General features: G+C 40.0%; 2 protein-coding genes across 3 annotated transcripts in view; one reads left to right on the top strand and one right to left on the bottom strand.

Moving 5' to 3' along the window:
* LOC133027752 (zinc transporter ZIP11-like) overlaps positions 1-16917 on the bottom strand; it is a 115193-nt gene extending 98276 nt beyond the window's left edge. For both annotated transcript variants that reach the window (XM_061094854.1, XM_061094855.1), the window contains exons 1-3: positions 16863-16917; positions 14725-14842; positions 13480-13518 (exon numbers count right to left, since the gene is read on the bottom strand). In XM_061094854.1, coding sequence (XP_060950837.1) covers positions 13480-13518; positions 14725-14832 — 147 coding nt within the window. In that variant the 5' untranslated portion in view covers positions 14833-14842; positions 16863-16917. The remainder of the gene's footprint in view (positions 1-13479; positions 13519-14724; positions 14843-16862) is intronic.
* A 6191-nt stretch (positions 16918-23108) lies between these two features.
* LOC133027971 (somatostatin receptor type 5) lies at positions 23109-24254 on the top strand. Its single transcript, XM_061095154.1, has one exon. The coding sequence runs from the start codon at positions 23235-23237 to the stop codon at positions 24252-24254; it is 1020 nt and encodes a 339-aa protein (XP_060951137.1). The 5' UTR covers positions 23109-23234.
* Positions 24255-24869: the final 615 nt, after the last annotated feature.

Here is a 24869-nt window from a genome sequence, read left to right as displayed (position 1 = left end):
TGTTGATGGTCATATTTCTACAGTTGAGAGATAAGCATGTGGCTCTTTGAAGGTGAAGATGGAAAGACGAATGCAGAGACACGCATGAATTATAGATGTAAAATAACCTGCAAAAAGATTGTGCAGGTCTGCTTTTCAGCAGAAGACTGTTCCATGAGATTGGAGTGGATCGTAAGGGTAACTCTGAGTACTCATAAATCATAAAGTTTTGTCATGTAATAGATTGTATTTTATAGACTTGCTAGAAGATGAATTACATCCTAAAATAGTAATTGTGAGGGACAATGACGTAAGACAAGACAACAGACATGAATGTATCATTGATAGACAATTCAAAACCATTCTAAAAAAATTGCAATGAGGCCAAAATCCCTGAATATGTTCCCATTAAACCTGACAAATCTGATTTATTTCTTACTATAATGCTACTATTATCCATTAGTACTTTCCCTTTTGTATGCAGCAACAATGCAAACTGCTCTGGGGCGCACGCAGCAACAATGAGTCTTTAATACATTTTAAAAATGTCTATAAAAGGTTGTCTCTTCAGAACCAATCAAATCCCGCAAGCATCAAAGCTTTGTCTCCAGAGTAAAAGAAATGAAGAAATGAATGCATGACATAATCTAAGGAACATTATTGTTCAACAATGCTAAAGCCCTGAGGAGGAGGCGATTTACCTGAGTGGCTTCTGAGATACAGATAAAAAAAAGGACATGTTCCGATTGAGAGTCAAGGGAAAACGTCACGTCACTTTGCATTTTGCAAAAATCGCCAATAACATTTTCAATCTCCAAGGATATATTAAATAATTCAGTCAGTCAGTCTGTCTCTTTCTGTGGAGCAAAAATCTCAAGAACTGTTCATCTTATCAGTTTCACACTTGGCATGTGTGTTGTTAAGGGCCCAGGGAAGTGCAGTGCTGAATTTGGTGTCGGTCTGGACCGGTGATACGTTAATATTGATCAAATTTGAATAAACAGGCAAACAACTGATACTCCAGTGTCTGGTGTTCTGTGTACGGAGTCATACAGCTCATTGTGCAGCAGTGGTGGTGCAGTTTCAGGGTTCTGTGTTCTGAGTCCTGCATCGGTCTTTACTTGTCAGGGCTCAATTACTGCAGGTCACTTTTACGGTTTCAGAAAAGAAAGCTCCAACCAGCATCACCACAGCTAAAGGAAACAGCCCATTCCAAACAGGCACATTTAACTTTACTTGTCAAGCAATTTCACCAAAGTACACAGCATGACATGTCTGAAAGCTGAAATCCTGCATTATGAAACTGGTTTAATAACAGGGATTATGCTTTTTCCACAGTGTTTAACACCTAAGTACAGAATCAAGGTAATTCTACATAATTAGGAAAAAATATGCTGATGCATGTTTAGTATTTCTATAGTTAGACTGCTTAATGAGTACCCAAAATGTCTCTGCTCGAAAAGGTCACACTTAAGTACTTGTTGGTCAAATTAATTTGCATTCTAACAATTCAGCTGAAACCTGAGTGCTGAGTACTGTTTCCATAAAAATAGAATGGAATGTCATTTATTTGACCAGTAGAAGAGATAAAAGTACAGGAAATATAGTATCAGTAAAGCAGTTCAAGCTTTTCTCTGCATATAAAGCAAATACTTAAATCAATAATTGGACATATAACACTTTAATACCGATTTACTCCTATTTATTTTAAACTTTAAAATTTTGCACTTGCTTTTTTACGTAATAAAGCAAGAGAATCATCCTATGGGGAACACGAACACAAGGTTTCATAGCAATCCGTCCAAACCGAACTGGAGTGAACTGCAGAGCAAATGCAAATATTGCCCAGTTTAATAACACAAGCACAACCCTGTTGGTACATGATTCCCCAACAACTAGGAATTACAAACCTGTGGGCATATATAGGAGTGCCTTATTAAATGGAGATGGTCTCAGACTCTTTTGTTATGTAGATTTTCCCACCACAGTTTTGAGTCAAAGCAGGGTTCGAATTATCTTTTTGTCTCTAAGGGGGTCTCTATCTCATAAAAAAGTCGGCGCACCGCGCACAAAGCCTACCAAGGCTATACAATTAAATAGGCTACGCGCGAGCATCGCTTTTGCGCACGGTAGGCAAAGGCTGTATATAACTTGACACACGCACACAACAGACAGACATTTTTGTACAGAAATTGATTTATTTTAATTATTTCAATATATTATTGATTGTAATCAGGGCTGCAACTAACGAGTATTGCGATAGTCGATTAGTCCCCGATTATTGAAACGTTTAAGTGACTAATCGGATTATGAATGACACAAATTCTCAATTGCTCTTATTTAGCAAACAGCTTTTAAATTTAGCTTGAGGTTGTTCGAGGCATGTGATGACTGAAAATAAAGAAAATTAAGATCGATACTTCATTAAAAAAATGTCTTTTAATAAACTTTGCTGCATATAAGGGTACTGTTGACACAAAAGAAAAGAAAAATCAAGTTTTTGTCCATTTAAAACCAAGGACAGGCAAAGTGCTAATAGAAACAAATTAATTTAAAATCAAGTATCCATTTTTCCTGTTAACAAAAATGACAGTGAAAATAACAGCAATATAAACATCCACAAACCAAACTACAGTCTTCTTCTGACTAAAAAATTGTGATTAAAAAAAGACGTTTGTCAGGCAATAGGATAACATTTCGCTTTTAAACTCGTTAAAAAAAAAGTTTAAACAATATTTTTGTAATGGATTCTAGAATCCTGCGCGCAGGTATATACGTGTATATATAACATCTGACAGAGGCGAGTCCGCATCGTCTCCGTTACGATGTCACACGTGCCTCCTCCTCACATGCGCGTGTCCTGCTTCCATGCAGAGCAGGTTCGCTGTACAGATACTGCAGGTAGTTTTTCTCGGGCTGTTAAGAATGAAGTTCTCCCGAACTTTTTACTTCCTGGTGCGCGACTGCACGTGGCAGCGGACGCCGACATTGGTCCATGTTCTGTCGCTATTTCACATGCGCGACTTTCAGAGATAGGAAGGGAGGGAGATGGCTCACTCCTCAGGTACTTCCATCAGCACCTCCGGTAAAACGACGTTTAGTTCAGCTGCACGGCACGAGAAACGACGCTATGACGCCACCAACGATTCATCGACGAGTAAATCTGTAGGCGACTATTTTTGTCGACGACGTCGAGTAATCATTGCACCCTTACTTCAGATATGAGAGACCCCCTCAGATTTTTTACTCTGTTGCTTTCATGGGAGCTAGTCCTCACTCTCTGGGAGCTCGGCTCCCTCTGGCTCCAACGTAATTCTAACTCTGAATCAAAGCCATCACTCACAACCTTATCTTTAGCCTGGCAGCTTCTACATAGCTCAGGTGTAAAGGTGCTACACTTGAGAGTTAAAGTCAAACAGCTCAGAGAAGTGTTTCTGGAAGCTACGCTGCCATTCTCACAGCCCTGCGCACTTGCTAGTGGGGATATGAATTAGTGCTTGTTTTCAATCTCTGAATACTAATTCAAATCGTGACATTCAGCCTGTTTTCCAGTTGCAGAACATTATGCCACAGGGCTGTTCAAGTATACTAAAAAAAGCCTGAAGCTCTACATTGTTCAAGGATAAAATAATGTATAATATTGACTTACAGCAGTTACCACAGCAATATGTCATCTTGATAGAACAGAAAATGTGTTCAATTTTATCAACCAGAACCACTAATACAAAACAGATGCAGAATATGAATATGTCTTTCCCAAACAATTGAGAAAAACAAAAGAGAAATTAGCACCCATCATAAAACACACTGCATTGAGGGTATGTAAAAACAACAGATTTCACCTCAATAAGCCTGTGCACACTATCTCACACTTTTCGTGCTGGTGTGGTGCGATTGCTTCATTAACACACGCGTCCTGCTTTCCCTCAACAACTTGTTATGTAGCCACTCACCGCTGCAGTCAATCAGAGAATTCAATGATTTCAATGCAGCATGAGTGCTACTTGTGATGGAAAGGTGAGGAGATGGCTTAGGATAAAGAAATTCATTAGAAATTCTAGATACGCAGTTAGAGAGGGTGAGAGAAGAATGTTGATATTAAGGTAAGGCCTACATTTCCTCACAAGGAACATTAACAAACAAACAGGTCATACCTTATTGGTTTTTCATGCATCAAATTGTTTTACTTTCTCTATTTTAAAATTATTATTTTATTTTTCTGATGCTTTTATGACTACCATGTTTTATTTTGCTGCCATTGCAAAGCATTTTGTAACCTGGATTTTGAAAAGTCCTTGTTATCCTCTAAAACTGTCTGTTGTGTCCATATTGTTAAATTAGCTCATTTGCTGCTATTTAAGTAGAAATAAAATTACATTGAATGGGGTTTTAAAAAGTTATAATGAAATGATTTCATTTCCAATACACAAAACATTATATTCTGTTTGCAACCACATTTTCACACAGGTAGTGACCACGTGGCAAAAGCCGCATGCAACTCTTGTTAAGTATTTGTAATAGGTACTGTCTAACCCTCAGGATGCCAACGCCTATTCTTCTAGAAAACAACATGTACTGGATCTGGCAGCGTCAGTCCATATGGACAAATGCCTGGACCTCTGCTCCAGCTCCTTCAAGCTCAGCTGCTGTGCACCCAGTGGATTCATGGATGAGACCTTTGAATGCTGAAAGCCGAGAAAAATAACACCCAAAAAATAAAAAAATAAAAATCCTGTTGGCAAATCCCTCTCTTTAACACTGGATCTCAAGGTTTCTACATAACAAACACCACTTGCTCTGCCTCAGCACACATATTTAAATTCATTTTGAATTAAACATAAATCTCAGTACGTGAGGGCATTCAGAGTAATGGATCCACAGGGTGACGAACATTACAAACGCTCTCGGCAAGAAGAAACCGTTTCTTTAGAGTAAATTACATCTGTGTTTTCTAATTATAGGTCTTTATATTGATGTGTTTTTTAGCAGTTAGGGAAACAGATGAACAGAATGCATGGAGAGAAGGACAGTGTTTGAGCTTCATATAAGCTTGTAAAATAACTTGTGTTGCGTGAGAGGAAGACGTGACAGTTGTGTAAGAAGCTTACTTTGAAAGGAGTGGATGATTTCCATGAAGACATAATGGACATGTCAAATTCAATGAAGCTATTTTCTGACTGCAAACTGCTCTCGAATCAGTACCTTGTTGCAGTAACACACACAAAAACACACACTCCAACGCACACACATGGCAGCAACAAGGCCACCATGCCTGAATAGCTGGATGAATTTAGGTTCAGTTTCTTGCTTGAGGAATTGTGAACCCTAAATTACAACACGTTATTGGTTTTCGACTGGAGCTCTCAGCCACATCATGGATACCGGTGGAAAAAAAGGTGACCTTCACATGGTTACACTCCATCCATATTTGTGTCTTCCACTCCTTATACCTATACTACAGCATATTTTTTCTGCCAGTATCCCAGTATATTTGTATGTTTTAAAGTTTATGTGACTCACACATTACACACATATTTATGTGACACTTTGTGATGTCTTCACAGTGGAGGCACATCATTTTACCGTTCTGGTATTAATTCGATAAAACTGTGTCCTGACCAATGATTTTATGCCACTTGATAACACAAATTTTCTATCAAATGTTTTTCCACACCTTTCACACCCAGGAATTTATAGAATACTGTATGTGCCGTGGTCGAGCTTTAACTGGCAATAAACGCACTGTTATGACATCCCACTCTTTTAGAAAATGTTCTTCTTGATACATATTCAGCACTAGAAGGGTACTCAGAGAGCCCAATCCTCTGCCAAGGCTAAGTGTCCTTATGAAACCACATTTGAATTCACTGGTCTCAAAGGCATGCAATGCAGTTCCCTCTCACGGGACTTTCACTGTGTACCTGAATCTGTAGCGAGTGACATCAACATTTGACTTCAAGTTTTTGCGTAATCCTGCTTACAAACAAACGCAGAACCCCTCCCCCCTCTAAATGAAGCAGACATGTATTTTTTTTTAACTTTTGGCAAGTTGAAGAAGCATTTTCTACTCTTTTAATAGGAGCAGGGAAGAACTTATGACCTTGGTTTTTCTGTAATTGTGGGGTGTAGACCTCTAGAGCAGTGTTTGTTGACACTGCTGGTTTAACATTTTCACTACTTTTTAACTACACAAAAAACAGTCCACTGCCATTTTATTCACATTTCCAGTGCTGGAAACATCTAGTGTTTCTTACAAATTCTGTTCATTACTGTAAACAAGTGGTTTTCATTGGCCAGTATATTCTGAAGGAAATGTATTACAGGCTGGATTACATTCACTGGCAATAGTCGGTTTTGTTCCAGTGCTGCAGGTAGTGTGACGTTCATACACAGCAGTGCAAACTAATTGGCCAATAAAATTGTTAATGCATGAGTGTAACTCGTGCAAGACAGCTGGAGACACCATTATAAACTGTCTGCGGATGAATTACTGTTGTGTTATATCTAATGAGCCTTAAACAGATGAAATACAAACGTAAATGTTCTGCGTAATAACTTCAAGAGACAGAAGATTGAGCTTAAATGTTGCTCATCAATGCCTCTATGTATCTAACACTCCTGTCCAGGAATTACCAGCATCATTACTTAAATCATGCCAAAAGAGGTGGGCCTGGAAGAAGAAGAGGTGGCGATATAAAATCTAAGAAATAGGGGGATTTATTTTGTATTTTTCACACAAGATCCCACAGACTATGATGCCATTATGCATGATGCTGTGTGGTGTGATGTAGGGGGACAGCAGATGCAAAGCATGGGAACAGGACGGCGTCTGAATCACATGAGACGCCTGAAAGCGTGTGTGTGTGTGTGTGTGTGTGTGTGTGTGTGTGTGTGTGTGTGTGTGTGTGTGTGTGTGTGTGTGTGTGTGTGTGTGTGTGTGTGTGTGTGTGTGTGTGTGTGTGTGTGTGTGTGTGTGTGTGTGTGTGTGTGTGTGTGTGTGTGTGTGTGTGTGTGTGTGCAAATAATTTGTAAAAAATCTTTTCCAAACACAAGTAACAAGGAAAAGTAAATGAACTCCCAGGAATTACCTCAAAAATATTGAGATTTCTCGCATATAATTTGAAAGATCTTCATGTCGGTTACAATAAACAACCACAAAAATCACTGTATAGTTCTTGTACACATTGAAACATAGCATAATTAAAATGTATTTAAACTGGCAATAAATAGAGCATATACCTCCAGCAAGGCCTAACAGTCCCCTAAAATGAATTCAAGCTGCACCAAAGTTGTTCACACTCGTCGATATCAGTCCCGTTTCATATCAAGGAATTAGATCCAGATCCAAACCAAAATGTAATGGGGTCGTTGATGACCCATAACGCATCCTTCCACCAGGTTTTGTAGAAACCTGTTTAACCAGTCAACAAACAAAAAGACAAGGAGGCCAACATAACCTCATTGGCGGAGGTAACAACCACAGTAAATATTAAAATGTATGTGAACCAGACAACATCAGCAGTTAAGTAGAGTTGGCAAACTTTGAGTCCAGTCAACGAAATGAGATTTGAGCTGTGTGTTAGCGGATCTTTGTCTTCTAAGAAACACCCAAACATAATGATAACTTACTTTACAGAAAGCATGACTCAAGTGACCTTGCAAGTTTCACACAGATGCAGTTGTCGCTTTCTTATCCAGTGCCGACATTGTTATATATTAATAGCAAATGCACTTCTGCCATCTGAATGCCCATGGACCTGCCCAACAATAACTAAGACAGTAATATGAGCCAACATAAGCTTGTTACACACAGAGATAGTCTGCTCGCACACTTTCAATTAGTGCAAGATGAGATCTGGTTCTTCTCACTACATGCTAAATCTGTCAAGTTAATGGAAATCTTGCTTTTAAACAGAATGAAGGATGGCACTCTGATTTATTGCATGTTCTGCACGAAATACATCCGTGATTAATAATGTACAACCTGTTTGAACAAGCACCTGGCACAGCGACCCTTTCTGTCTGATGTTCAACTAACAAAAAAGGATTCGGACATGTATTACAATGATTAAAAACATGAACCTTTCAGTTTGCCATTCACAGGAAGGATGTGCTGATGTGAAACCATGCACTGACTACAAGTACTGTTCATTTGAATGAAGCTGGAAAAGTATCAATATTCATCAACCCACAAACGGTAGCACAGAGTAGAAGAGAAAGTCAGAAAGGAATAATTGGAACCGGTTCACATCTCTTTTCATGAGTTTCACGACACACATATCACGAAAGCATGGAGCATGGCGTCCATGGCAGATCCCCTCAGACAAAGCCACTGATCGCCAAAAAATAACTGCAATGGCCCTCATTTGAGCGCAGCCCTCCGGCCCAACAGTCTCTTTAAATTAAATCAAGCTGCACCTAATTGCATACTCATAATTATAAGTTCCCTGAATATGGCTTGTTTTTTTCCATAAAGATCCATTATCTTATGTCAGCTGTTCTCTTGTGTCATCCTTCCACCAGGTTTTGTGGAAATCTGTTGAAGTGAGTGCATAATGCTGCTAGAAAAAACAAACAAACCAACCAACCAACAAACAAATTAACCAGGCCTGTCCCTGGAATGAGCTGCGACAGATCCACTGAAATGTGGCTCCCTCCTTGACTAACAATTATTCTTTACATTACAGTCATGGTCTTCATGAGTCATTTCAATGTTCTGTCTGCAGTTAAATTTGACTTTCAAACTGACATTTCCTCCTTAGTCTGTTTCAACTAAGTAGATACAAAAAGTACAAATATGAATAAATAATTTTCCCATTTTAAATGCACATTATATAAAAAGGAACATGTTTCTATAAATTGTAGGACCATGTGCTTACTGTTAATGATTGACCTTGAATGCAATGTGCACATATTGTACAGACAAGTCAGAGTGAGGACTTACAGATGTGAGAGGATTATAATTGAATTACCCTTGCATGTCAGCCTTCTGCAAATATTTAAAAAGTGTGTTATGTCATCAGACATTCTGGCCAACTCATTGGGGTTCTTGTAAATATTTAGGCGACTCAAAGAGTGATTCTAAGTTATCACAGCAAGATTCAATCATACCTCCAGTGTTTCTTCAGTGTTTAGACATTTTGACATGGGGAAGACCTTTGGGATTAGATTCAGAATCAGTTTTGGAACCAAAACGTATTATTGACTCTATAAAAAGACAAAGGGGCACAGGCTGCATGTGTATTTACAGTGCACACCCATGTACAGAAGCATTTATTGTATGTTTTTTGTTAGTTGCAATTTTTTTTCCACATCAATTATCAAATACAAAATTTCAGTTTCTTCTATATAAAAAATGAAATGAACTCATTTGGAAGCATGTTATGGATTGTTTTGCCTGTAAGAGAGTAATGACGGTAAAGTGGGATGTACATCAGAGTGTGTTCTGGACTCAAGCGGGGTGTTAGGTCTCCAGCAGTGGAGGGATTCTTTCCGCTGCTACAGTGTTACCATGGTTATCATCCACAGCATTGTACAGGCACAGCTCTTGAAATGAAACCGATTGGCAGGCCAAGTTATTTTCTTCACTTCTGTCAAGTTAGTGCTGAACGTTGGTGTCTCACTTCACTCCAAGTCCCTAGGTGATGGCATATCATATCAATACTTTACCTTCATCTCACAATGCTCATTAGTAAGTTTTTAATAAAAATGACAGGATCATTCTGGTTTGGGTGCACTGTATACTGCATGTGTGTTGTGCCGAGTCCTGTGATTTCATTCAGAATGGTTTAAAATAAGAATTTTGGTCCTTATTTGAATCCACTTGTCCATAAATAATTAAATAATAGACAGTTACTTAAGCAGTTAGTGTGAATGCTGAAGATGGAGACATAAAACTCTCTTGGTCGAATCACCAGTGAGATTTTGTCCTAATTTTGGTGGATTAATACTCGATCAGTCACTAAAACTAGTATAATTACTATTATTAATAGTACTAAGATTAATGTATAATTATTGAACTGCAAAATAAAGGCACACTTATTAATTTTGTATAATAACTGTAATTTTCTTCTGAGTCATCATCAGCACAAAAGGTGAGCAGCTGCATTAGAAAATAAAAGGTTCTCTGAGGAAAAGTCACGAATACAATCAAGTGTTAATGAACAAATAAGGAGAGGATTTAAATATGTCTCCCAAGGAGTATTTTGATTGGAAGTATCCGATCAAAGAGGTTAAATTTCTGTTGTGTAAAGAACCATTCGCAGACTGTGTACATAATTACTATTTCATGGGTGAAGGATCTACGCATCCCATCCACCATTGCAAATAATCCCCTCCCTACATCCAAGGATAAGGGAGGTGTAGTCCTTCTCCAAAGCTTCTTAAAACGCAGTTGATCATTCAACCTATGGCTGATAATCAATATCTCTGTTCAGAAAATGTCTAACTTTACAGAGCCACATTGTTGAGCTCTACAGCTCTGATAGCTGGCCGAAGCATCGACAGCTAAGGACTGATGGGTATCATAGTATTTAGCGCCATACACCATATAAAACTGAAAAAAAAGAAGCAATTTGGAAATCACGAAAAAGTCATGGCCATAACATTTGTATTGTTATATGACTTATTCTCTAAGTTTAAATTCAGGGCAATTCCAATAAAAGAGAATTTAAAGATTGTAAAATACTCATACTAGTCAGCTGCCCCTCAAACTTCATAACTCTTTCTTTTTTCATCTTTCTTTTCCAATCCTACCTCAGGTGAAACTTCACTCTGAAATTTCAGACCAAGGAAAGTGAGACTGTGAATTTTGGTATTACCTTTGCTCAATAAAAGTCAATTATATGAGGGCTGGAGTGATGTGAATTATTTCTGCTTCGGCTGACTATTATCAAGGTCTGAACATTCCCTCCCTCTGCAACTGCCTCTACTTTACAACCTGGTTCCAACTGTCAGATCGACCTTTTATCACTCTCCATCTGAGGCCTAATGGAAATCCCAAGACTGGTCAGGACATTCTTCTTTGGAATGTCCTGACCTGACCCCCCCTCCCATTTCCATCAGAACTAAACCCCCTCAGGTATTTTTTTGATGGTATGGCTTTAGTAGCATTTGTCCAATAAAGACAGAGCAGTAATCCTACCACGGACACAACATTAGTGACCGTGAGGGACTGCTGATTCTGCACTCTGCACTCAACAACCACAGAATTGCACCAGTTGGCACCATTTTAGCAACAGAGCAACAGTCTCTCATATAATATGTACTACTACAGCAGACTTTTTTTACCAAATAGGAAGAAAAAATCCCTCTATTTCCAATCAGAATCAATTCCTGTGCTTTTGAATTATGTGTGGAGCCAAGTTAGGAAAATAATTCAGAGAAAGTACTGCCACGTGCATCACCAGCTAAATCCTCTTATACTATCATCAACATAATTATAATAAGAGTCAAAACTTAAATAGAAATAAATTGCTATTAAAGCATAAAATCCCAACAATAAAATGTGTCTATAATTGATTTTGTTCATGCTTAAGAACTTAGTTAATCGAAAAAATATTTCAGAAAGACCCTGTGTGCAATTTATAAGAGCAAAGCTGATATCTGTCTAGATCATGTTTCATTTGAATGTAAAATATATATAATTATGGACAGGGTTGAAAACATGTTAAAACCAGACCAGGGAAAACTGAGATAAGGAAGTGATGGAGATTAGATTATTCTTTCCTTTCCTCTCGCGTTCTCAGAGAAACGTGGACAATTTCTAATCGTTTGACATGAGTCTTATCAAATCACTTATCAGGGCTTGTAATAATTAACAACCTCAGAATCACCACTGGGAATCTTAATTAATTTTCCATTCAGGACTACAAGCTGTTAAAGTTCTCCTCTGAAAATAAATGATGTTATTTACCAAAGATTAGAAATGTACTTAAACTTGTGGTTTTTCTCTGTGGAACACTTTCCAAAGACAGAAAGCCAGTGTTTGTGGAAATGAAATAAACTGTTGTTTGGGTGAACATGATTTGTGTTGTGTTGCAAAATAAGTGCACACATAAATATGAAAAGACACAGACATTACAACTAAATCATTGGTGTTTAACCACAACATCAAATTTAGAAATCCTCTATCCAACAGCTTAAATATGAACAAGCCTTGGCTACAATATTAACATTGTCTGTTTGGGACCGTACAAAAACATGACTCTCCTTGTGCAGGGATGTCACACTTTTTGGGTTTAATAAGCTTGAATATAATTAACGCTGCAATATTCATCATATTTATATTGACTTTGAATCAAAGGCTCGGTGGAATGTGAAAAGGGGGGGGGCTCATAGTTTAAAAACAAACACACACATCACCTGACCCTCAGCATCACCTCAGCTCCGCAAAGTCTTAAAGCATCTTTCAGCTTCTCTCTACCCACAACTTCCCTGTTTTGGTTCAGTCTCGACGCTTTCCAGACACAGCAGAATATCAGAGACTTGGCCATAGCAAAAATTTGCAATGATTCCAAATAGGTTCGTATCAAAACTTTATGAAAAAGAAATGTTATTGAGGCCTAATACTTTACAGTTTAACCATGACCGTTAATTAAAACACAAACCAAATATTAAAAACACCTGAATAAAAACATTAACATATTTTAATGTAAAATATAAACATAAATGCACATCTGCAAAATCTCGAAAATAAAGGTTTTCATATCTGCGCATATATCTGCAAACGGGAATGCTAGAGTGGCTGATTTTTTATCGGCCAACCTATAAATCTGTCAGGCTGTAGTAAATATACTAAAGCATTTCAGAGCTAAAGAGCTAAAACAGGGAGAAATATTTAATATATTAACAGCTAATTGCGATGCAGTGTCAGGAAAGTCAAATCATGCACATTCATAGAGCCTCTGCATCTCAGATCAAATAAATTTGTGCATGTTTATCATTTCCCTCCTCTGATTAGCAATAATAGTTGAACAACATCACTGCAGCTCTGCTAAATCCCAAAGGAGATTTGATGCAAGGCAAATTTCATGGGTTTATAAAGCTGGAAAAAGGAATTTTGTTTTTTAAATAGACGTCACCCTGAGACTTCACACTTCACTGCCAGCTCAGATTTCCTACTGAATTTCTTCTCTGAGACACTTGATGAGCATTGGCTGTGTACAGACTCCCCTGAGGGAAATCAAACAAATGTAATTGTAAGAGTCAGATAGCGGGTTTAGGGGATGTTTTTCTATTGCAGCATTATACCTCTTTAGACATGATAAGGCCAAGTTCTCCTTCAGGGGAACACTTATCTTAAACTTTTATGAATAAACGTGGCATCTGAACGTGCCAGGCTGAATTTCACTGGAGGACAGTCAGCCTGCCAAAGTGAAATGTCCAAAAACTCATCAGCATCTCCTGCAGCATCTTCCTACAGGTCGTAAATATGTGTGTGTATGTGTGTGTCTCAGTTAGAAAAAATAATACAAAATACAGAAAAAAAATCGAACTCACCCCAGCTGCAAAGCCTAAACTTCCATCCAAGATGCGCTTCTGAAAAGGGCAAACAAAAAGACGGATTGTTTACAAATAAGTTAAATCAATATCCTCAAACCCTGACAGTATAGCATCTACAACGTCAGTAGATCACTTTACTGTTGACTTGGACTGGAAAACAGGCAGCATGTCCTGAGAGTTGGACATTCAAAGATAACATAAAAGTACAATCTATGAGAAAAAACATTCGGTCAGTAGAGGGATTTCATGTTAGGTATTTAATGCTGACAAAAGTCCAAAGCTCAAATCAACAGCTGCTGAATGGCTTTGCGCATCTGAAAACAAATCAAGCCAACATGAATAAAATATGCTTTTTGTATGTGCTGTTCACATCTGGGAAATGATCATTCACTGGTACATGACTCGTTTAGTAAATGAATGCATTGTTTCAGGGCTGTGATGTAGCATAAAGAAAACCACATTAAAGGATCAGTTTGCATAAATAAGAAATGCGCTTATGTGTATTCTCCCCAAGTGATAAAGCAGAAGATAGAATACCACTCTCCCAGCATCTGTCATTAAAATGTAAAGCTAGGAAACTGTTAATGCTGCTTAAGCATTATGATTGAAATCATAGAGAAAGCAGCTAACCAAGCTAATGTGATGCAGCCTCATAATTATAATTATAAGAATGGTGTCAAAGTCATTACCGGTGTAAATGTGATAAATCAACATCGTTATTGTAGAAATAAAGCATTTTAGTTTTCTTCAAATGCTCAGTTATGCTGTTGCTAAAAGTTAAAAGTTAAAGAAAATCATTATTTCAGCCCATCAGCCAGACGGAGACAGAATTTAGTAGATAGCTGAACCCACGAAACAGAAACCAAACTGAACATCACTTTCATTTTAACATTTTTGTCTGAATCTAACCCAAGTGCTGATGAGCTTGGGTCGAGAAACATGCACTCTGTCACGCCAGCTTTGTCGCTATGTTGTGAAAAGGTGCAAACACAAGCAAACTGATAAACCATCAGCCCATCTGTGATACTTTTGGACGGAGCCACTATAACAGTTTCTGCTTTTTCCAGTTTGTATGCTAGGCTGGCTAAACAGCTGCTGCCTCGAGCAGACACATTTACTGTAGACTCACGATCATGGCGGTAACTTTCACATCAGGAAAATAGGTATATCCCCCAGTGCAGAAAAGTAAATCCTTTAAAAGTGTGTGAGGTGTTTCTTGAAGGTCAGAGTGACGGTTGGTACCTGGCGGCTGGAGAAGACGAACACCAGGGCGGCTCCGGCGGCGGTCAGACCCCAGGTGAACAGAGTCCCCAGCAGCGCCTGGGTCACGGGGCTGTAGCCTTCAAGCATGGCGCCACAGCTGGACACACAACAGACACACACTCAAGTTATCCTCTTGCATTCAATTTGCACGGGAAGAGGTTGCAGAAAATATCTTTCAGGATAACATCAGGTGGATTAAAAGCTTACAGAAACCACTCCTTTTCAAATCAGTCCTAGAAGCCGAAAGTAAATATTGTCCCATGTGGATGCTGCCATTGATGCTAAATTTGACATTTAAAAGCAACATAACCACAGCACTTTGGGGGAGCTTATGTCTTCGGTGCCCAATACGTATCGACAAGGACAACAGCTGAACAGACAACAGAGGAGAGAACAGGAGTACGTGTGCTTCAATAGACTCGTCTTGAATCAATATGTTTGCCTTTAAGCCCTCACATTAGTAATCCAGCACACAACTGCCTGTGTTTGTTTCTGCTTACAGAACAGAAAACGAGCGTCAAATCCTGTTTGCTCAGGATGTTAATGTCCCAGACTTTTTTTCATTTGCATCTGTGTGGACAGACCTGTTGAGGCCCGCCCAGAAATTACACAGCAGATCATACTGTAGGAAAGAAAAAGCTTACACTTCATGTTCTTCAATTTAAAAATGTACCTGACAGAAATGTGCAGTATGTGCTTTGAATACTAATGTGTAACCACAATACAGCAAAACACAATTTAAGTGGCAGTTTCACAGACAGATATAAACTCACTTGTGTTTGCTTGAGGTTCATCCCAGAGGGGAGTTTTGCTTTGAAGCAAACCTGTGTATCCTGCTGAAAAGAGGCCCCTGCGATCACAACTAGACTGACTGGATAAGAATACATCTTACGACAGAATTATTTTCCCGTCGTAAAATGTCCCAAATAATGACTTTTGTCGTGACTTTTGTCCCCCTCAAAATGACGTCACTCTCGAAATCTCTTCTCTCATTAAACCCACTTAGTGAAGGTTAAACCATTAGCAAACCTGTCCCTCCTGTGCGGTTTGATTTTCCAGTTTATTTTTGGTTTGGCTTTGTTTGAAACATTAGAATTGTACTTTTTAAATTAGGCTAAGTGTAGGCGCCTCAGGACTTTTGGATTGTTCCGACATAAAGTGTAGGGATTTTAAGCTATCTCGGTGATTCAGAGCAGATTAGAAGCGACATGGCTTCACGTGAAAGCAGCTCTGACTGTCAGCCCTTCACATTCCTAGATAGAGGACGAAAACGGTTAACTGTTTATGAGTGGTGTAATTATTTAGCAGTGTACGCTGTGGGGAGCAGCTTTCATGTTATCATGCACATGACATTTTCATGAGCATGTGCATCAAAAAAATCATTCAAAGGGAATATTTACCAGGCAGAAGCAGTAGTGGAAGCCTTTAAGATGCATTGACAACTTCTTATGGCAGGAATGACTCACTAGCACTCGTGTGTGTGTTACAAGGATGTGTGTGTGTCTGTATTATATAATATGTGGTCGGTTTATCCAAACAATGTCTTTTTGAAAAATTGTAGCTAAATGTGGAAAACTTTTGCTGCTCATTTCAGCATGTGCCCCTTTGTAAACAGAACCACATACCTCAGTCCTTAGGTCCACTGTTACTGTCACTGCTTCAACTCTGCTTGAGTGTTTCCATCCTATGTTTTACTGAATCTACATTAACTTCATATTCATAGTTACAACACTTGTTAAGTGTGTGTGCGTATTGGAGACTAATATTTAACTGACATTTGTAGAGGCTAAAGTGCAGCTAGATTTCTGAGACACACATGCGTGCACGCACACACACAGGCAGACACACACACACACACACACATACACACACATAAACACACACGCACACGTAACACGTAATATCTCCAGGTAGTTGACGTGACTAACCTGTAAATGAGAGTTAACCGGCTAATTCCTAACATCTACTCGTCTTGAAATTTGAAATAACGCGGTTATATGTCACTTCAGCGCTGTTGGTTACATTAGGAGACGTCACACGTTAATTCGGCTTCCTTCTCTTTCACCCTGACTCATATAGTTAGTGGTCATTTTGGGAATAAGTTCAGTTTTACTCACTTCTCTCCACTGGCACCTCGACTGCTGCAGTATTTACTTCCTACTTCCCGGTACACGTGTCTATGACAGTCTAAGACCCGCCCCTCCTTGCAGTCTATTGGTCCACACGTTTGACAGCAGCAGTGGTTGGAGCGCGATTATTCATAAAAAGAAAGACACGTGAAAAACTCACAATGTGCAGGATTGCAGAATGTGTGTGTGTGTAGGGTTACATACAAATACACAGACAGACAGACAGACAGACAGACAGACAGACAGACAGACAGACAGACAGACAGACAGACAGACAGACAGACAGACAGACAGACAGACAGACAGACAGACAGACAGACAGACAGACAGACAGACAGACAGACAGACAGACAGATAAATATATATATATAGATAAATACAAAGATAGATAGATATTTGTATTTTTATAACAGGTGGTCAGTTTATCCAAATAACGTATTTTTAAAAAATTGCAGCTAAATGTGGAAAAATGTTGCTGCTTACTTCTCTATGTTCCCCTTTATAAACAGAACCACTCTGTCCTTAGGTCTACTGTTACTGTCACTACTTCAACTCTGCTAGATTGTTTTCATCCATAGTTACAACACTGGTTACTTTACAATATAATAATATTGTAATTTTAATAATAATAAGAATTTCTTGACGCAAATCATACAAGGAAAGGCAGTGTTATTTCTAGAGCACATTTCAACACGGTAGTACTTTCATTGAACACATTACATTGAAATCAACACAGAGGCTAAATGAAAAGAAAACAATTTAAAACAATTATTTTTCAGAAACAGCAAAACAGAAGAGATTAAAAAGAGCAGAGTAAATGAGGAACACAGATCAAGAGAGGTCAAATAAATTCAAAGCACACCTTAGAATTAAAACCCCGAATAAGTTAAAGGGGTAAAAAATAATAATAAAAATTAAATTAATAGAATTATGTAAAATATTAAGATAAATATCAGCATTTCCTTTCAGTCTCCACTGGCTCTATGCAGATACAACACAAACAGCCACAGTACTTTTACTATTGCTACTTAGTGAATAATTTTCTGATTTGTCATTTACTTCAGTTCGTTATATTTACACTGTGGTATTACTTTCATCAGTATCAAATCATGCTTCTCCCCCACTTTCTCAGTGCACGTGTGTGTGCACGTGCAGACCTTTTTGTTCCTTTTGAGTTTTTACAGGAAACAGACTCTGGAGAGTTTTCTCTTCCCGGTGGAAGTTTCCAGGATTGCTGCTTTCGCTCACTTCTCTGTGGTAATTCCTAGGCATGTTGACCTTAGACCTGTGGACTCATCACCAAACATTTCCCCTGATGTTTCCCACCTTTCTTCATTTGGACTATCCTGCAAACACCACCGGAGTGATGTTGTAACAAACATCTGATGGTGATTTAAATTCACATCGGTTTAATCACCAGCACTCACGCTCCAAACTATGATCACATTCTGTTACTGACAATGGAGATAGATCAGTGCTGGAATCTTTCTATTTTATGTATTTTAAGCATCTTGCTTCCACAGGAAGTTGACTAACAATGTTTTTTCCAGTATTTCTCTCTCATAAAAACACACCAGAGGGGTCCACATTAAAACCACAGTTATCAGCATCCGTTCTCTGAGCTGTTCCACTGGACCTGCTGGGTTGAAAGAAAAACTAAATCAGAAACCTGCAGTGTTGGACATTATCAGCTGTGATTTTTATTCTTATAAAGGAGTATTTCCTGCTAGTGACTGATGTAGGATTTCGCTTAATAAGGGGCTATAATCCGGCCACAATTTGCACAGAGGGACCAATTATATGTCCAACATCCATTTACAATTCCTGATTCAGTTAAGTGCACAGGTCATTCCATAGTCATAAAACACACATTCTTAACATATCGTCATATTTATTGTTAGTATTGTTATCAAGTGACTAATTTAAAAAATAAAATAAATTTAAAAAAGACTACTTACAGGACAGGGTAACCTCAGGGGCCCCTCAGATGTCAGCTAGGGCCACTGATAAAATGTGGCTGTCATAATGAACTACTTGTCCTTAAATCCATTTCTACTGATCTTTGTAATTTATGTCAATCAGTCAATCTCTCTCTCTCTCTCTCTCTCTCTCTCTCTCTCTCTCTCTCTCTCTCTCTCTCTCTCTCTCTCTCTCTCTCGACATTAAAACAAAAAAGGACAACAAACAAAAGAGAAGCACAATAAAAAGAGCAATTCATAGATGTTCTGTTTTGGTAGAGCACTATCTCAGCAGAAATCCTAATATTTCCATTCTCAAAAGTAGCATTAACAGGTGTAATGGTGGAGGCTTGATTGTTCTTGCAGCGGCTGCTAGTTTTGTTCCGACACAGCCCCTTGTTTGCCTTCCTCCGCTCTCTCTCCCCGTTTCAGGCTATCCTGTCAATAAAGGCGAAATGGTCAGAAAAAAAAGATATTTAAAATGTTAAAGTGTGAGTACTTTAGTTTGGAAAATCATGTTATAAAATGTAACATCTCCTGTATCTGCATTGCATTCTTGTTTTTTTAGGTTTTCAGTCTTTGCAGGATAGGTGAACATCTGTGCAACATGGCGGCTGAAGAAAGAAGCCCTCTCTGTTTGATTCTGAGGAACCCACATCAAATACTGATGTTTACCTGTGATGTGATAGATCTCTGCTGTTTTATGCCAATACAACATCAATACAGCGGATGCTGGAAACATCCCAAAGACACACCATGTTGCATATTTGTTGGGGTCAGTTTTGCATGACAGTTGCAGGAAAACACCAACAAAGAAAAATCAACCAGTGTCTTATTTTTTAAAAGAATCATCAAACATTAGAGAGCACAAATTTCCATAATTTGAACTGGACACAATATATCCTTCCACTGATGCTTGTAGATTGTGTAAGAGCAGCTGTATCCATGATATTAATGAAACACAGATGACCAACATTCCCTCAAATATTTTACATTTCTGTGTTGCATTCAAAGCGAGATTTGCATAACTCATGAGTGACTGGGTTTATGGAGAATGTTGCCGGGAAACAGAAAAAAAGGATGAAAATAAGCTGACACACAGAAACAATAATCAAGATCATAAGCTGTCTGGAGTTTCCACATTTCTTTTGTGGACTGTCTCGCATTCCGGATTATCTTTTACTGAAACTGCCCTGTTGTTAAACTGTTTTGTAAAATAGTGTGATTCATTTTTGCTGGAATAATCATTACGTATTATTCCATGACTGCAGATGGGCTCTGCGTTTCATCTGTGGGGGTTTACTTTAGCAGTGCTATAGCAGCATGGCTCTATGGAATTTTGGCCCATCGGTCCACTACTGTTGTTCATACTGAAATATCTCAAAAAACCATTGGATAAGAGAGACCCCATTACCTGCTGTGTGGAGGAGAGATGTCCCAGATGAGCCCAGCATTCGACTGGGACAGTTTGGGTTAAGATATGCCTAGCAACCAAATACTCTGACAACTAGAAAATGTTATTACTCTTTTATACCAACTATGAGGTTTTACTCAATGAAAACTGAATGAACTAAATTGCCAATCTTAGGTCAGAGAAGGACCCAATACATTTTGGTTTGATTTGTGCTTCCTTGCTCTCAATGACTTGACATATAAGGGCCTTCAGTCACTAAAACACAAACACCATTAGCTGCCATTAGTGGTTTGCCATTGTTGGAACCCTATCAACTCCCCTGTGCCTAGGTTCTGATGTACCTGGACATTGTGTACTAGTAGTATTTAACTGCTTGAGGTCATGGGACAAAGGAATCAATTATAGAGGCTTGAAATTCACTTTTAATTGTTCGGAAGGGATCGGTTGCCTGGATCTAAGGATGGTGTTTTTTCTTGATATTCATTTATTTGCTTCTATATTTGTGTTTTTGGATAAAAAGAGATCTTTTAAAAAGTATTTGGAAAAATTGCAATGAAACTAAACATTCATGATCCCCAGAGGTTGACTTCTACAGATTTTTTTCAGATCCCATAAAATAGCTATTATTGAACAGTTGCTGTTAAATCTTTTATAGAATGCTTCGGGTCCAAAGAAGATAAATCCTCAAGACACTGTCTGAGTTTTACTTTTTCAGTGGATAACCTCGACATCAAATTGATGGGGTGGCACAAATTTTAGAAATTTATTTAGTTCCCAAAAGATGTGTCTTGTCTGTGGTGTTTTCATGTGAAAGATAAGGTTCACACTTTCAAATTTGAATGAAGACACAGTCAAGGGCAAGACACAGTGATTGTACACATTTTGGGATAACAGCGCACACTGATGACCCACACCAGGATGACATATTGTGTATAAAGTGTTGCGCTCATGAATCACTCACGAATTGTGTAAACAAAACAGAAAAGAATGCTTAACAGAAAAAGCTGGCAATATGTAAGGTGAGTGGGGGTTAGCCGTCAGACAAGCACTTTAGTTGAAGCATGCTGGCCCCTTTAGAATTGTTTATCACCAACATAACAAAGATTAAAAGCCACAGTGTAACTTAAAACCTTTGCTCTTCAACCCACGGGTATCACGTAAGACGGTGTGAAGAAAGAAAAGTCCTTGGAGCAAAGTTAAACCTGAGAAAATAAGATACGTTAAGAAAGAGAGCAACTCTCCTGATGAATAGTAAAATATCCCTTCACCTTGAGTTTGCAGATGGGACATGCATTGTATTGCATGCGGCACGCTCTAATGCTTTATAGTCGGCTCCTGCGTCACGTGTGATGGAAGCCAACACGTCTGGTCGGAACACGGAGGTGACATACTGCCCGTGGAACATGGAGCTGTCAGACTTTTCCAAATTTAGCACCCACAAAACAAAGTGTCTCCAGTGATGTTTTAACAGGGGAGGGGGAGGAGGAGTCAGCTTCATCATAGGAAGTGCCAGTCTCTGGGGGGGAGACGTTAAGCCAAAAGCTAATCAGGAGTTGAAAGGCATTTATTTCTCCATTTAATTGGGGCCAGTTAAAAGTTGAGGGGATGGTGTGTCTAGAGAAATCTGTGGCATCTGATGAATGCGCTCTCAGATAAGGTGTTAAGTGCCTTTGGCAGAATTACTGGATGAAGGTTGAAGACCCCGGCTAGTCTCGCTGGCTGTATTGACGGTGGGTGGCGGAACAAACTGGAGGTTCTTTTTATTCCTGGGGGATGTTCCCGGGGTATTCCAGCTATGCGTGTCAGAGCAGCAACAGGACGGGGTCATCGCTTATCTTCACCAAGCGCCCCACCACCCCTCCCTCCCCTGCTGTCTCAACTCCACTCCCTTGCCACCCTTCCCCTTTTGCTCCCTTTTTTGCTTCCGCCAATTCATCATAGATGGTGTGTAAAAAACACTGTGGAAGGGTGGGAGGAGGATGGATGGAGTCGGAGAAGCAGACAACGGCATCTGCATGTCAAATAGTCAACAAACAAAAAACCCAGAGAGAATAGACAGGAGGACTTTATCTTTGACTGTCGACAGATTTACTCAGTATGAGCTGTAAAGGTGGGTGGCCCCAGCGATGAGATAGTGTTAATAAATGTGTGTGTGCTAGTTGGTTTAGTTGTGTGATACCCCCTCCTGCTGAACTGTGAGGGAGCCAGAGGAGGGGGTGGAGAAGGGATGGGGGTGAAGTAAACAGAAGAGGAAAGAAAGATGGAAGGAAAGAGTTATGAAAACAAAAGTAATGTAGCAGATGGGGGCCGGGGTTTACCTTGGAAACAGCATTACAGCAGAGGCACAAGGGAGGCGCTCGGGAGGGGGGCATGAGCCAAGCTGGAGTTTATCACAATCTCTGGAGACTGATGGACAAGAAGAGAGGCGGGGGGGTAGAAGAGTCCCCCACCACCCAGTAGAAACACTCCTCACACTCTGTGGGGGGAAGAGATATAAAAGGGCTCCCAGGGAGAAGGAGTGCTCAGGCAAGCGTCTGAGCGGCAGTCCGGCTCATTTCCACATCGCTGTACATCCCTGACAGTGTGTTTACGCAAGAGTGTGTGTGTCTGTGTGTGTGTGTGTGACAAAGAGTACGAGTGTCTGACAGAAGTGTGCGGTCGCCACCACTCGAGGATTCAACTGGGACAGGTCTTCTTCTCCAGAGGATAAGAAGAGTATTGACTGGGTGGGGGAGGTGATGAAGAGCTGCTGAAGCCGGGCTGTCGTTGAACCTGTGAACACTGTTTGATATTTAGGGGGGGGGTTATTTTTTGGTTGTGTTGTTTAGCCCTCTCCCTCTGAGTAGAGGTGAAGAGGTGACTCTGGAAGTGCTCGCAGAGGAATTTAAGCAGAAGCAGAGATTCGATCCCTCTGAGCTGCCACTGGTCCTAGGGCAGTTTTGTGTTTTTTTCTTCTTCTTTTAATCGTTCACTTGATGCTGAGGCAGAATGGACAGCTCCTCTCTGTTGGACACAGACTACAATGACACTTACGTGGAAGAGCGTTTTTACTTCGAGGACAACGTTGATGCGTTTGGCATCACCATGGCCATTCTCTACCCGTTGGTGTGCATCCTGGGACTAGCTGGGAATTCCCTTGTCATCATCGCCATATTGAAACTAGACAAAATGTCATCGTCCACCACGGTGTATGTTTTCAACCTGGCGCTGGCGGATGGACTCTTCATGGTTGGCCTGCCATTTATAGCGAGCCAGAACTTCCAGAACCGCTGGGTGTTTGGCGACATCGCCTGCAAAGTGGTCATGGTGCTGGACGGCATCAACCAGTTCACCAGCGTCTTCTGCCTGACAGCGATGAGCATCGACCGCTACATGGCGCTGGCCGACCCGCTGCGGTTTGCTCGCTGGAGAACGCCACGCTGCGCAAAGATCGTCTCGGCGGTTCTGTGGCTGTTCTCGCTCCTCACCATCCTCCCCATGGCGCTTCACTTCTCGGCGGATAAAGGCCTGTGCATACCAGAGCTCGTCTCGGACACCTGGTGGCTCGGCATCCTCTCTTACACCTTTGTCATGGGGTTCGCTCTGCCGTTCACCGTGATGACCGCCTCCTACACGGCGCTCCTGCTCACCCTGCGGCGCCAGCGGCTCGGGAGGTCGACGCCAAACCAGGAAAGCCACCGGCTGGAGCGACAGGTCACCAGGATGGTGGTGGCGGTGGTGGTGGTGTTTGGTGTGTGCTGGCTGCCGTTTTACACCTTCAACTTCTGCTCCCTGCATCAAAGCGGTCTGGTCCTGACTTTCGCCAGAGCTTTTGAGTGCATGGTGCTTTTGTCATACTCATGGAGCTGTGCTAACCCCATCCTCTACGCCTGCCTCTCCGACACCTTCAGGAGGCACTTTCGCACCCTCCTCTGCCCCACGGTCAAGTCATCTCCCAGCATGCAGTGCAACACTGAACGGTATGACTTGAATGACACAGGGGCGCGGGATGCCACCTTACCCGCATAAAGAGAAGACTAAAGACTGAGTCACCAATTATTTCCATTTCCTGCACTGCATGATACCTTCAACTTATTTACTCATTTGATTGTAATTAACCCTAATTTTAGTTTTTATTTGTTATTTTTGAAACAGTTACAGATTATTTCCACCAAGAATGAAGTGGACACTTTTTCTTTAAGCTTGTTATATCCTGGGTCATTGAGTTTGGTTTCTTCCTAACTGTGTATCCACACATGTGTACACAAGGTGAGAACTCATAGCTGTCTCAAATAACAGTGTTTGATATGATGTCTACTGAGACTCTGTTGATCGCACACTTCACTGTTTGAGTGCTGACTGTAAATCCTTCTCACCAGCTGTTAAGTTTACCCTGTCCTCCCTGTGTAAACGAAAGTGGTTGGCTTTCTACTTTCCAATTTCTTTCTCACAAAAATGTCTTTAAAGGTCAAGAAAGGCCAAAAAAACAGACCTTTTTCATTCATTTTTTTCATTTTGACTTCGAGGATTTTCCATAAAGCTCTTCATCCGACAAATCCCCCCCCACTTGTTAAGAGTGCAGACCCCCTCCTCCCGGCTCTGTCTGACTCAGACCTGTTGTATAATTTGTCGTCTAATAACTCA

Source organism: Limanda limanda, chromosome 21 (assembly GCF_963576545.1).
Source record: "Limanda limanda chromosome 21, fLimLim1.1, whole genome shotgun sequence".
Taxonomy (NCBI): Eukaryota; Metazoa; Chordata; class Actinopteri; order Pleuronectiformes; family Pleuronectidae; genus Limanda; species Limanda limanda.
Note: the sequence above shows the minus strand (reverse complement) of the source record. Positions and strands in the feature narration are given on the sequence as shown.